At 46.1% G+C, this 12,289-nt stretch overlaps 1 protein-coding gene across 1 annotated transcript; it reads right to left on the reverse strand.

Annotated features, from left to right (window-relative positions):
- Positions 1 to 10: 10 nt before the first annotated feature.
- Positions 11 to 6,539, reverse strand: LOC135822597 (uncharacterized). Its single transcript, XM_065335408.1, has 7 exons — positions 6,153 to 6,539; positions 4,378 to 4,517; positions 3,703 to 3,804; positions 2,363 to 2,547; positions 1,758 to 1,849; positions 1,482 to 1,605; positions 11 to 537 (listed from the first exon to the last, which is right to left on the reverse strand). Exons 1-7 carry the CDS (start codon positions 6,323 to 6,325, stop codon positions 409 to 411), a joined length of 945 nt encoding a protein of 314 aa, XP_065191480.1. The 5' UTR covers positions 6,326 to 6,539; the 3' UTR covers positions 11 to 408.
- Positions 6,540 to 12,289: the final 5,750 nt, after the last annotated feature.

The raw sequence follows: 12,289 nt of genomic DNA on the forward strand, positions 1-12,289 counted from the left end.
CCTTCAGGAATGGACACGATAATTTACTCTTCTTTTTTTTTACAGCCACGTTTACATTCGAAGAAGAAATTAAAATTGATTCAGAAGTTTTAGGTTGTGGAAAATTTCTCAATATATCCATGTCTGAAATTTAGAAGAAATTCAAAAATTTGTACAATCGTGTAAGCACTGTATTTCAAAAGGTTTTAGCCATGCATCAGTTTTTTTAAATGCTCCAAATCGATCATTCAAGAGACCGTATTGTGCGCGGTCAAATGCGTTGGGCATGGTTGTGTCCTTCGGTGTATGCAGTTCTAACTTCTAGTCAGCAGTGACTAAGGCATCATAGCTAACATGTGAATGGTGTGTGTATGTGTGCGAACACCGCACATTGGCTTCACACCGTCTGTCTTAGAGGCAGGCGTGGTTCTAGGTCAGCAGCCTTGTTTTTTCTCCCTTGCCGTCATCTGCCGGTGGCTGACTCAATGATGTGCTTGAGCTGTCCGTAGTTCTTGCCCCTCGACCTCGGCAAGGGGATAGTAGAATAGCGATGCCGCCCTGTAAAAAAACCCATGCACAATTCAAACACGAATGATCAGTTGTACTTCTTTGAAGTACGTAATACAAGTAGAATGAGTCATACAGATAGCATGCGGTAGGCCCAGACAGATCCTGCCGGCAATTCTTTCGGCAAAATATCGAAGAATTTAAATAGCGGAAATTGCCGGCAAAATCAGAGCAAAATATCGAGATGTTGGGTAAAATCGATGCCTGATACTTGGACTTCCTTGTTTCTTACCCGTTCAGCAGGATACACTGCCCAGGACGAGATCATGTCACCGAAATATTCACTGGGATTCACTGTGGATCGACATGATTTTGGAAGAACTCAGGGACACGTGCGTGGAAACCCGTGTTGAGAAACCGACCCTACAATTTTTATGTAAAGCTGTACGGGAAGTAGATAAAATACACGTTTTTCCGGAGCAAAATGGAAGCAAAATATCAAGTTTCTTGTGCCAGGCTCGGCAAAATATCGAAGATTTTGCAGCAACATTTTGCGGCAAAATATCGAGGCAAGCGGAGCAGAATTTGTCTGGGCCTAGCATGCGGTGTATGCGGGGAGGCGAAGAAAGGGGGGGGGGGGCTAGTACTGAAGTATGTTACAACACCATTTCGAGAATCCACCCTGAACAGAAATTGGGGATGATTGGCACAATTGCAATATTTGCAGTTGCACTATTTCCAAAATGCCCGTTGATCTGAACAGACTGACAACTGCAGCACTGGCCAAAGAAATCCAACCCACGGCTCAAAAGCAGCGCTGCGTTACCATTTGAATGATATCAAGCACGGTCCGAAAACGGCGAAAACCCATCCGAGAGCCGCATGAGCCTTCGCGCTGCTTTCGGCTCACAGGTCAAAATTCTTTGGCCACGACTGTACTGGTACATGACACATAGTTGGGCATTCCGAATGATGCGGGCACGTCATGTACTTACGCCCACGTATGCTCCAACCGCGTTCCAGGCGTCCCTATTCGGAATGAGGTCCCAGCCTCTGTGACCGCGCAGTGCTTGGTACGTGACGCCGACCACCACATACAGCAGTAGGACACATGTAACCCTGGATGTGTTGGACGGAGCATAGAGAAACCAGAATACGGTGAACAGAATTATGCTACACTAGAGTCTGTTTGCCAAATCCGTGTTGCACTGTGTTGCACATGTGAATCCTAGTCCAGGGGAGGAAGGAGGGAAACGGTACATTCGACTTACACTATCACGGCGTACGAGCCAGCGCTCAGCTTGCTGCTCGTCGATGGTATCTGTGTGTGACATGCCCGGTCGTACTGGAACTGGAGAATGTACTGAGCACAGAACAGCGGAAAGGACACAGTGTATAATGACAGAGACTCACTCGATCAGTCAGGCCGAGGCCTGTGGAGAATCCCTAGATACAAATACAGTGAAACCTGTCTAAGACGACCGCTCAAGGGACATGCAAAATGTGGGCTCTGTTACCAGGTGGTCAGTCGCCTTGTCCAGGGCCATTTGACTGGAAATAGCATCCCTTGGTCCTGGTTGCAGCGGTCTTCTAGGACAGGTGACCGGCTTATCGGAGTGGTCGCCTTGACAGGTTTTACTGTTCCATACAATACAATACAATGAGCTTGTGGAGGATGACTGTCTGTTTTCTGTCCATGTTGTCATAGACATGGTAATAAAGGAACAAATCCGACAAAAGACATCAACGCTCTTGCAACCTTCGTTTCAGGAGCAGCACACGCTGTGCAGGGTGACAGGATGGCACGACAACTTGGGATTCCCCCAAGCTGGGAATTCCCCGGCCATGCCATGCGGGCTCAAAAGTCAAAACTGACCGAGCACGGCGGGTCGAAGTGCATGCTGATCAGGCTGCCCTCCGGCACATCCTCGATGATCCGGCCGCTGGTGTCCGTCCAGGAGATGCTCTCGTTGCAGCGGAATGTCAGCATGGTGTGGCACTGGCTGGAGCGGTTGCCATCTTTATGGTATACAATGTTGAACTCCGGATAGTTGGGAAGAGCTGCAAGCAAACAACACACACCGAAGCCCAGTAGAGGATAGCTACTGAAGTATAAGGTTCGACAGATCCAGTATACTAACTGGCCATATACGGGTATGTAGCGAAAAGAGGTGACAAGAAGCCAGAAAGATTCTTGTTGATTATTACTACGTGCGATGTCCGCTTCGCTAATTCTCATTGCTATAATAAAGTCATTGTCTCCGTGCCACCTATTCATAAGCCACCTATTCGTAAGCCAGAAAGAGAGATGGAAATTGCCTGCGTAGCATGCGTGCATTCAGAAACTCATCGACATCGCCTCTATTATTTAGTTCGTCGCGCACGAAACTCTGGACGCCAGTACTCTGGACGCCAGTAGGATGCAGCCGGCAGTACTCCCTGGCAGTGCTTGACTTACAGGGAAACTTCAGTATAACAATCTTCCACGGGCCGTAAATATACATGTACCGTATTTTCCAGAGTAGCCGCAATTTGATCGCTCAAAATTCACCCAAAGAAAGGGGGGGGGGGTGGCTTATACTCCGATGATCAAATTAATGCTGATAAATGGGGTAGATGTCTGTTTTCCGTGGCAAAACATGGGGGGGTGGGGGTGGGGGTTATACTCCAGTGCGGCTTACACTCCGGAAAACACGGCATTCATAACTGTGGTGCTGTGTGTCCAAGGTCAAGTGACTGCAATGGTTTAGCGTAATGGAAGGTCGTCAAAGTAATGCTTCATAACTATAGCACACGGCATGTTCTAGCTGGAGTACTCTTATGTTGGCATTTCACCTTAGTTCAAGAAGTACGTTCACGACGATCACGCTCGATAGCATCCCGGCACAACTCACTGTGCCATGATCGAGAGCCAGGAGCGGTATTAAAGTTTGCAATTTTGCAGCACTAGGCAGTCTCCTTGTGAGACGGCAACTCTGCATGTGCTTGCACGGGTAGAAACTAAACTGCGCAATAGCAAAAACAGGCCTTCGTAGTTTGCCGGCTGATGCCAACTGACTTGCGATGACTGATCTCATTGAACACAATTATACGAGCATGATCAAATGTCTGTATTCGTGCCCCCCCCCCCACACACACACACCAGCAACAGTCTTTCGCAATGACGTTCATAAAGAGTACGAGGCATACCGACTCCACTCCTAACACTCATCTCACCTTGTCCGTTGTAATTCTCGAAACTTCCCAGCGACTGCCACTGAGCACCCGTTTGGTTCTGCCCTTTATCACTGTACGCACAAACAGCTGATCCATGACAAACTGAAAACAAATGAAGAACAAACATGATCTCGTTTACCGTGTCAGTATAGTAACGGCAGCCTCTTAGAGAAAATAAAAGGGGAATCATAGAGAAAGAACAAAATATTGAATGGTATTATAGTGGGAATTTGAACTCGGATGTTGGGCCAAAGTAATCATGGTGGGGGGGGGGGGGTAAAGGAAAGGACAAAATGTTATGAGTTTTGACTAACTGTCATTGTAGGTGCCTATCCAACACCACCAACGCCGCCGCCACGGTCATACACTTCAATTCAATATCTACAAAAAAGTACGAATGTTCGTCTGTTGTGTTCATCAGGGAGTACAAGTCACTGTATATGAAAAGACAGAAGAGAGAACTACAATTTGTAGGCGCACGGCCGCCAGCCTCCTTTGTACAGTAGGTGAAATCCGACGAAAAGCGGATCTTTGGTGTCCTGGGTTTGCACGGCCCTTGACACCCTCAGGGACACCAGCATGCAACATTATAGCACTGCAAAGCTCATGTGCATATGCCATAACATCATCATGGCTAAAAAGTCCTCATTTATAATAATTATACTCTTTACTTACAATCTTCGCTGGGCTCACTTATAGCTGGCAGTGCATGACATACGCTGAAGTAGTAGGAGCAAAGGTCCTCGGAGACATCACCCCCCTTGCCATCTGTGTCAGCGTTTACACACGGCCTGTTCAGGATCCAGGCCTCCTGGCTGCAGGTTGCCACCAATGCCGGGCATCATAAATGTGCACGTGCAAATACACACGCACACACACACACACACACGCACACCCATGCACATACCCATGCACATGCACATGCACATGCACATGCTCATGCACACACACACACACACACACACACCCATGCACATGCAAATACATGCACATGCACATGCACACACACGCACACAGTACTACATGTACATACCGGAAATTTATACTGGTGCTGGCAGGGCACATACATATACAGTGAAACCTGGTTAAGAAGAACACTGATACGACAAACTTTCGCTTTAGAAGAACTAGTATTCATAACTCTATTGGATAGATTGCAGTGTATTCACTGGGTATAAAATACGGATAAGACGAACTCCCGTTATTGCAAACAAATACCACCGGTCCCTTGGTGTTCGTCCTAAAGAGGCTTGACTGTACTTCGAAGTACATGTACTCGTAAGTTGTACATTGTATAAAGCAGCTTTGGCTTCGTCATCGTAGACCTTACAATTACATACCCATCGCTGACTTGACTGAGCTCATGAGGTGATGCCGTCGATGATGTCACGATGTCATGGTAGCGATGCTCAGTTCAGTGGAAGCAATAGCAACTAACTTGGGCCGAGAATGCAGCATTCAAGAACTTGCAATGCCAACGCCCACTCCCCCCCCCCCCCCCCCCCCTGCTCTTTTCCAGACAGTCAGTGACACTGGCATTGTTTCCAAAACCAAACTGCATAATGGGGGGGGGGGGGGGGAGTTGAAATGCCCTTCGTCAATAAGTTGCAATTCCAAAATTATGCCAATGCAATGGTAAGCATACAGTCACGTGTTCATGTGTGTGTGTGGGGGGGGGGGGGGGCATGTGCCTTGCGGACCAAATTTCATTATGAATAAACTCAGTGTTGATTTCCTGGTCGGAAAGCTGTTGGTTTGCACGTCATGTCTGATACCGGTATGTGTTCTTAGTAGGGCTCAAACGGTTAGTCCGATTAACCGGTTGCAGACCGGTTACGAAGAATTAACGGTTAACCAATAAAGATAACGGTTACGCAGAAACTTTTCAGTCAATTTTTCAAGTATCATGTCGTTGCAAAGTATGCACTTTCGCAGGCTGTCGCACGCGTACGCAATTTCTGGGCTGTCAACTCGGTCATATCTGGTCTCTTGGTGTGAGAGTATGTATGAATGAGCATGCAAGAGAATGTACATGTGTGTGTTGTACTGAATACTCAGAATAGGGTACATTTTTTGAATGAGTATAGTCAAATATAAGGTTAAAAAAGAGTCCGCAAGATTGCCGTGGCTTTAATTATAGGTTATAACCGTTAAACCGACCGTTAGCTTAGCAGTTAACCGTTAGGGGTAAAACCGTGACCGTTTGAGCCCTAGTTCTTAGCTACAAGTACATGTAGCTGCATGTGTCTGTGAGGCTGTTGGATGTCTCAGTAATCAGTGTTAGTCTGTGCCTTATCGCCACACGTTTTGACTGCTCATTACCATGCACAACTCCTATCCCATTTTTTCATTCTCTCTCGTTCTCATTATTATTCGCTCAGCACCCCCGTTTATAATTTGCACTTTTTGCCCTACTACAGAAGTAGCTTCTTTTCGCCGTACCGGCCTACCTTGCTAGCGGACCAAGGTCGTAACTCTCCAGCATGCAGTCACTGCTGCTTGCGTACTGCAAGTCGCCAGCGCTGCGCGAATTGCCCGCCGAGTGGGTGTCGACGGCCACACAGTACGCGCCGCCGACGCACATCTGGAGCAGCAGCGATACCAATACTAGCCACGACGACATGGTCGCAGGGTCCGTCCTCCGGCACTCCCAGCTCACGCCTACAAGTTTTCCGGAGCTCGAGACAGTACCACCGAAGATAAGATGGTGAAATCAATCAGGCTTTCTAATCAGTTAGTGACTCCATAATGACATTGGGGTCGTGCCGAGTCGGACGTCTTCAACAAGTCCTGAGCTACGATAGGCTTGGCTGGGGCTGCAGTTTGCTGTTTACTTGTTGTTTTGGTTGAGAAGCCTGACCATAGCATTCATTGATAAAAAAAATTATCAACTGCAGCTACAGGTAGCTGTAGCTGTCTGTCGGTACCGGAGACCAGTGTGGTGACTGGCACAGGGGGCTGTGACAGTGGCACTGGCAGCCCAGCTGACCGTTGCTCGGTCCGCGGCGCCGTTTCACCGCAATGCTATCATGTCAGCTGACAGTGACAGTGACAGTGACACGGTCACACTAACAGTAACACTGTAGAGTGTAGATCCACAGGACAACAGGAACTACGTGCACTCCACCTCCCAAATATGACACTAGGGATTCGTTATACATTTTGACTCCAACCTGTTAGTTGTAATACTTCGCTTAGTTGTATGGTGCTCCGATTGGGGGGTGGGGAAAATCGGCAAAACCCGATTGGGGAAAATCAGCAAAACCCTCGAAAAGCTGCTATTTTTTTATTTTACAGCCCGACCACTGCGACCAGGCGATCTGGATAATCGATCATCCGGATAGTTGACGTCCGGATACATAATCGGCGTTCTACTGCAGACAGTGCAGTGTTCTACGTACATCACGTCGGTCCCGGCCCATCATCAGGATGTACATCAAGCTGAAGTGAAGGCGAACAAACAAGAATGACTATGGTTGAACAGTGAAGTGTAATACTAATAGAGCAGTGCCTGGTAATGAGAATTGTGTCAACTAGGGCCAGTGTAACTTAGCCGTGTAAATAGTAAGAGCTAGTGCTGGTGAAAAGGAATGGGAAGAGAAGTCCGGAGCTGATTTTAAGCGTGGGTCTTATTGTTAGTGTGAAACGCGAGAGCTACATGTAGCTCTGGGCTCTTCTCTACCCTTGCTTATCATCGTGATCAATTTTCCTCAGCTCGCTCGCGCCAATGGTCGCGTGATGAGACTAGTACCCTCTGCTGCTCCTGCTGCAACAAGTCTTCCTCGTCCCAATCGTTTGAAGAATATGATAGCTCCAATTCCGGCTTCTTCCGGCCAATTTTTAAAGCCGGTTTTCACTCCTCTGACCTTTCTCGTCAATGCCCCTGCCCTGCGTCGCTGCATATAACAGTTAGCTGAATGAGAACGAAATGTTCCAGTTCGTGGGTCATTGCATAACATACCGGCATGCTTACCACTCGCATATGAAGGTGACCTCTATCTTCCTCTCATTTTCGACCCTTCTAAATGGCTCATTAGGGGTTTGATTGGTTAGTTGAATCAGAACGAAAATGTTCCAGTTCGTGGGTCATTGCATAACATACCGGCATGCTTACCACTCGCATATGAAGGTGACCTCTATCTTCCTCTCATTTTCGACCCTTCTAAATGGCTCATTAGGGGTTTGATTGGTTAGTTGAATCAGAACGAATATGTTCCAGTTCGTGGGTCGTCGCATAATATACCGGCATGCTTACCACTCGCATATGAAGGTGACCTCTATCTTCCTCTCGTATTTCGACCCTTCTAAATGGCTCCTTAGGGGTTTAATCCTAGTACTGAGTGTAACTAGCTCTCAGACCCAGACGTTGACTTGTCCTCTTCTTCCTTATCTTCTTTAGAGGGTTCGTCAGACGCACGTGTTGGCTGGGAATCGACCCAATCCCACAAGTCTTCCTTGTCACAATATTTTGCAGATAGTTTCAATTCTGGCCTCTTCCCAATCTTTTAAGCCGGTTCTGACTCCTCTGGTGAGGACAGCCTTCTCCATTTTCTCCTCTTTGAGGCGGCTGGCATTGTTGCACTTTGCTTGTGCAGTATGCTCTCTGTTAATTCTTCCGAGGATTGACGCTTCATTGACATACGTGTTTACACTGGGTTCCTTCCAATTGTCTTAGGAACTTGATGTGGACTATTCCAATGTGTGTATGTTTTATACACGACCAGGTCAAGTTTCATTTTCTTTCTCGGATACTGTTGTTATTGTTGTTGTAGCACCACAAACATGCGGTTTTGCCTCCTTTGATACATGTGGACGACAGAGGGAATGAGAGAGAGGGGTGGGGAAAGAAACACGAGGAGAGGAAGGGTAGTCAACCTCCGGGCTACACTAAAGAAAAAACGGAACGGGAATATACTACCGGTATATACAAAATAGCACCATACAAATATTGCGAAATAATCCGCCAAAATGCAAAATGAATGTGGAAGAAAACACAAGTTATCGCACTTTCTGAGTGCTTGCTACCTTGTTACAGTCGTGGATAGTTGCTTCATAACTCGTTCCCTTGTGTTTTTTTCTATTTTTACATCTTTTCTTTCTGGACAGAAATTGCCCCAAGGTAGTGAAGATCCTTGGGATACCTTATTTTACGAGAGCTTTTGAACATGGGAGCATGTATGATGGTGGCCTTTGTAAATGCTTCTTGAGGCGTGTTTATAAACACATAAAGAAAACGTTGAAGGTCTTTGGTTCGAGTCGTCGTGGTGACAGTCAATTTTTTCTTCAGACTTTCCCCGTTTTGAATCTTTCCCTCAAACCAATGAACGAAAAGATCTTCATGTATTTCAGGTGTGTCTTGCGCAACGTTACAGTTACTGGGATCAAACCCCTAGAGAGCCATCTGTTACGCTCTAAATACGCTCGAAAATGTCCAATGGTGAACAGGAGGTGTTTCTATGCGAGTGGTAAGCTTATGTTGTGTAATGACCCACGAACTCGAACTTTTCGTTCTGATTCAACTTCTGTTATATGCAGCGACCCAGGGGCACTGATGCGGTCCACCATCTCCACCATCTGCACCATTCATATCAACAGCAGTTATAATTATAAAGATCACCTGACCAAGACGTTGAAGTGGTATGTGCACGTACCAGTGGCTTGGGAATCTATGAACATCATAGACTGCGTGGTAACAACAGCTACTGCTACCTTACCTTGACCTACCGGTATACCCTGATACTGTAAAAGCAGAAAATTGTCGGTGGTGTTTTATTTTCGGTAACTTCGGTGCCGACAATTTTTACCGAAACTAAAACGCACCGAAAATTTTGGTACAATCGATACTGTATACATGTAGTACACTTACCTGGAGAACGGGTTTTACCGAAAATTTCCCTCTACCGAACCGCCGATTTTGGAGAATACCGAAAATATTACACCACCGAAAATTTCTGCTTTTACAGTACCTAGCCATCACTTCTTTTTTCTTTTTCCTGCCGACGTTCCCTCGCGGGAATATTTTTCCTTACCTGTTTCTGTCTCCATTTCTACAAATCTCTCTATTTCTATACCAAATCCATGCTGATCCTATAAATTGTGGGTAAATGCATCAAATACATAAGACCTGTTACTTGTTGATTGTGGATTCATGCCATAGTGTGGGACATGACAACGCAGAACTATATTAGGGGCCATGGCCGGCCAACTCAACGCCGCTGAGCTCAGTCTTTACGGAACACTGGGACAAAACGGAAAGGAACGCAATTGAACAGCATGCTCAGATACAGAGCAGGGATTTGAATAAATCGAATAAAGAATACAGTGATGTGCTGGTAAATAACCAGAAGCTCCAGTTTAGGGGTAGGGTTCAGGACGCCAAAAATACTGCCTCAGAGCTGCTCAGCAAAAGGAAGGATGATTCCATACAGTGTACAGTACCAGGGAGTACTAAATACCATTCTTTAGTACTCCCTGGTCTACATTGTATACGAATGCTCCAAGCAGGGGAGAAACAGAGTCAGAAAAAGCATTCATTGAAGCAACATTACAACCTGTCCATACAGAAGTTGCGAAGTTTGAGGCACACCCAAAGGTACAAGAGGAAGATGCTATACGAACGCTCGTCCTGGTGATTTGTGGGGAGCTATGGTGGGTAAAGGTCTTGTCCGAAGATCGAGCAGTGGGGAAGCTAAAGTGAAAAAGGTTGTACTGTGGAAGGGTCAAGTTTCAAAAGACTAGCTGGCTGATAAATTCAAAGGTAGTATCAATGCAAACACGAAAATGGCAGGCACGAAAGAGGTGTTAATCTGTCTCACACATGTGGATCAGTTGAAAAAGGTCAGTTAGTGTCCCTGAGACGTTCCCCTCCTTGGTTGGCAAATTACACCAGGGATGTTAGAACAAATCAGGGGAAGGTTGGAGAAAGGACAATGAAGGGGAGTGGAAAAACTCAATCACAAAACCGCAAGAAGAATATACATGTTCAGGAAGGAGATGAAGAGGAGGAAGGTCTCCCGAAAAAGGTTGTTAAAACAGTTCCAAAACCGGTCGTATTGCCGGGTCGGTCTGATAGGAAAAGGAGAGAATCCACATGGGATATTGGTGAAATTGTGGAGGAGGGTGATCGTGAAAAGGTACACAAACCATCTGCCAAGGAAATGATATTGCAGACACAACCTACATGTAAGAAAAAGCAGGGCTGCACTACTCGACAGAGATGATGAAGTGGATGATGCTGATCACATTACTGGTTTGCGTAGAAATGACTAGAAAACCTGAAAAACGTAGCGCACTGAACATCCCACATCAACTCATTGTCATAGTTCAACACTTAGTGTAGTATCCCTGCTTTACAGGTTACACATGACTAGTAGTACATGTATTTTGCATGACTCTTATTGTTTAGAAGCATACAGTACTTCCTACATTTACGATTGTTCTTCCATGATCCTTGCATGGCGCCACTACACACTGGAGAGTAGCTAGACCAACACTAATTATCAGTAGTCTTCATTGTTTCCAAATACAATACTTGTGCCGCTATGTTTCATTTGCAAGAGGTCCTTGTGCAGTTGTATGGACTTATCTTCACTGCGATATCAGTTTCATGCTCCAATGCTTCCTTTGTAGCACTGAGGCGCGCTGCGAGTAATCAATGGCATTTCCAGGTTGCTTGCTACACTATCACATACATTCTTTAGCTGTTTTGCTGCCTGCTGCTTGTTTCCCGCAATAGACACCAGCTGAAGCTTCCTAGCTGGCCCCCTTGCCAACGGCCTTGTTAGATTCTGTATAAGTAATAGTTCTCTAGTTTGCATCTCATACGGAAGAGAAGAGAGATCAGAGAGAGAGAGAGCAAGTTCACTTTCACTTTGATATAAGATAACCTCCAGGCCGTGCCGGAGTAAGTTCTGATACGTTAGTTGACTGACTGTGGGTAGTAGCCTCCTAGCCTTAGACCACACGCACACTACACCTAGTGAAGAGAAAAGAAAGTATGATGTGATAAGCCTCTTTTACGGGCAACAATACACAATTTTTCAAGATGAAGGATGTTCACGCAAACTGTGAAGAAAATAATAAATTGCATGAAAAACTTCAGTAAGCCAACATCTACGATCAGCACTACGGACGAAAACCAGGCGAAATGCCCAACACCCACATGGAACGAATCCAATCCAATCCAAGCATGGCCCTCTGGAAGTGCCTCTAGATACACTGCCTGATGACTAGGGTAAAACGCCTGGAGTTGTTGAAAGTCCAATAGTAGAAGAAGGTGACATATACAATTAAATTTTGGTGATGGAAGTAAATGGTGTAGATCAGGACACTAAAATGGACACCAAACCGGCAGGAACTACTGCAAAAGACAGTGGCCGAGATGAGCCCATGGAAGCTGAAGGACACAACACCTTCCTTATAAACATCCCAGAATCCACGTGATGAAGAAGACACATTGCCCATCCATATTCATGGCAAAAGACGAAAGACGGTTAGCGATGATGCAGGGGTTGGAGGCGATGGTGAAGGCGATGTTGGTAACGGTCTCAAGTCTCGCTTGGACTTGTAGTTGTACTGCCACGAGCCT

This window comes from Sycon ciliatum, chromosome 8, assembly GCF_964019385.1.
Source record: "Sycon ciliatum chromosome 8, ocSycCili1.1, whole genome shotgun sequence".
In the NCBI taxonomy this organism is placed as follows: Eukaryota; Metazoa; Porifera; class Calcarea; order Leucosolenida; family Sycettidae; genus Sycon; species Sycon ciliatum.

Coding starts and splice junctions, on each gene's coding strand:
- LOC135822597 (XM_065335408.1), bottom strand. CDS start 6,325: ATGTCGTCGTGGCTAGTATTGGTATCGCTGCTGCTCCAGATGTGCGTC. Junction 2,548..3,702: donor CGAGAATTACAACGGACAAG/GTGAGATGAGTG, acceptor GTTTGCTTGCAG/CTCTTCCCAACTATCCGGAG. Junction 538..1,481: donor CGGTTGGAGCATACGTGGGC/GTAAGTACATGA, acceptor GTTTTTTTACAG/GGCGGCATCGCTATTCTACT.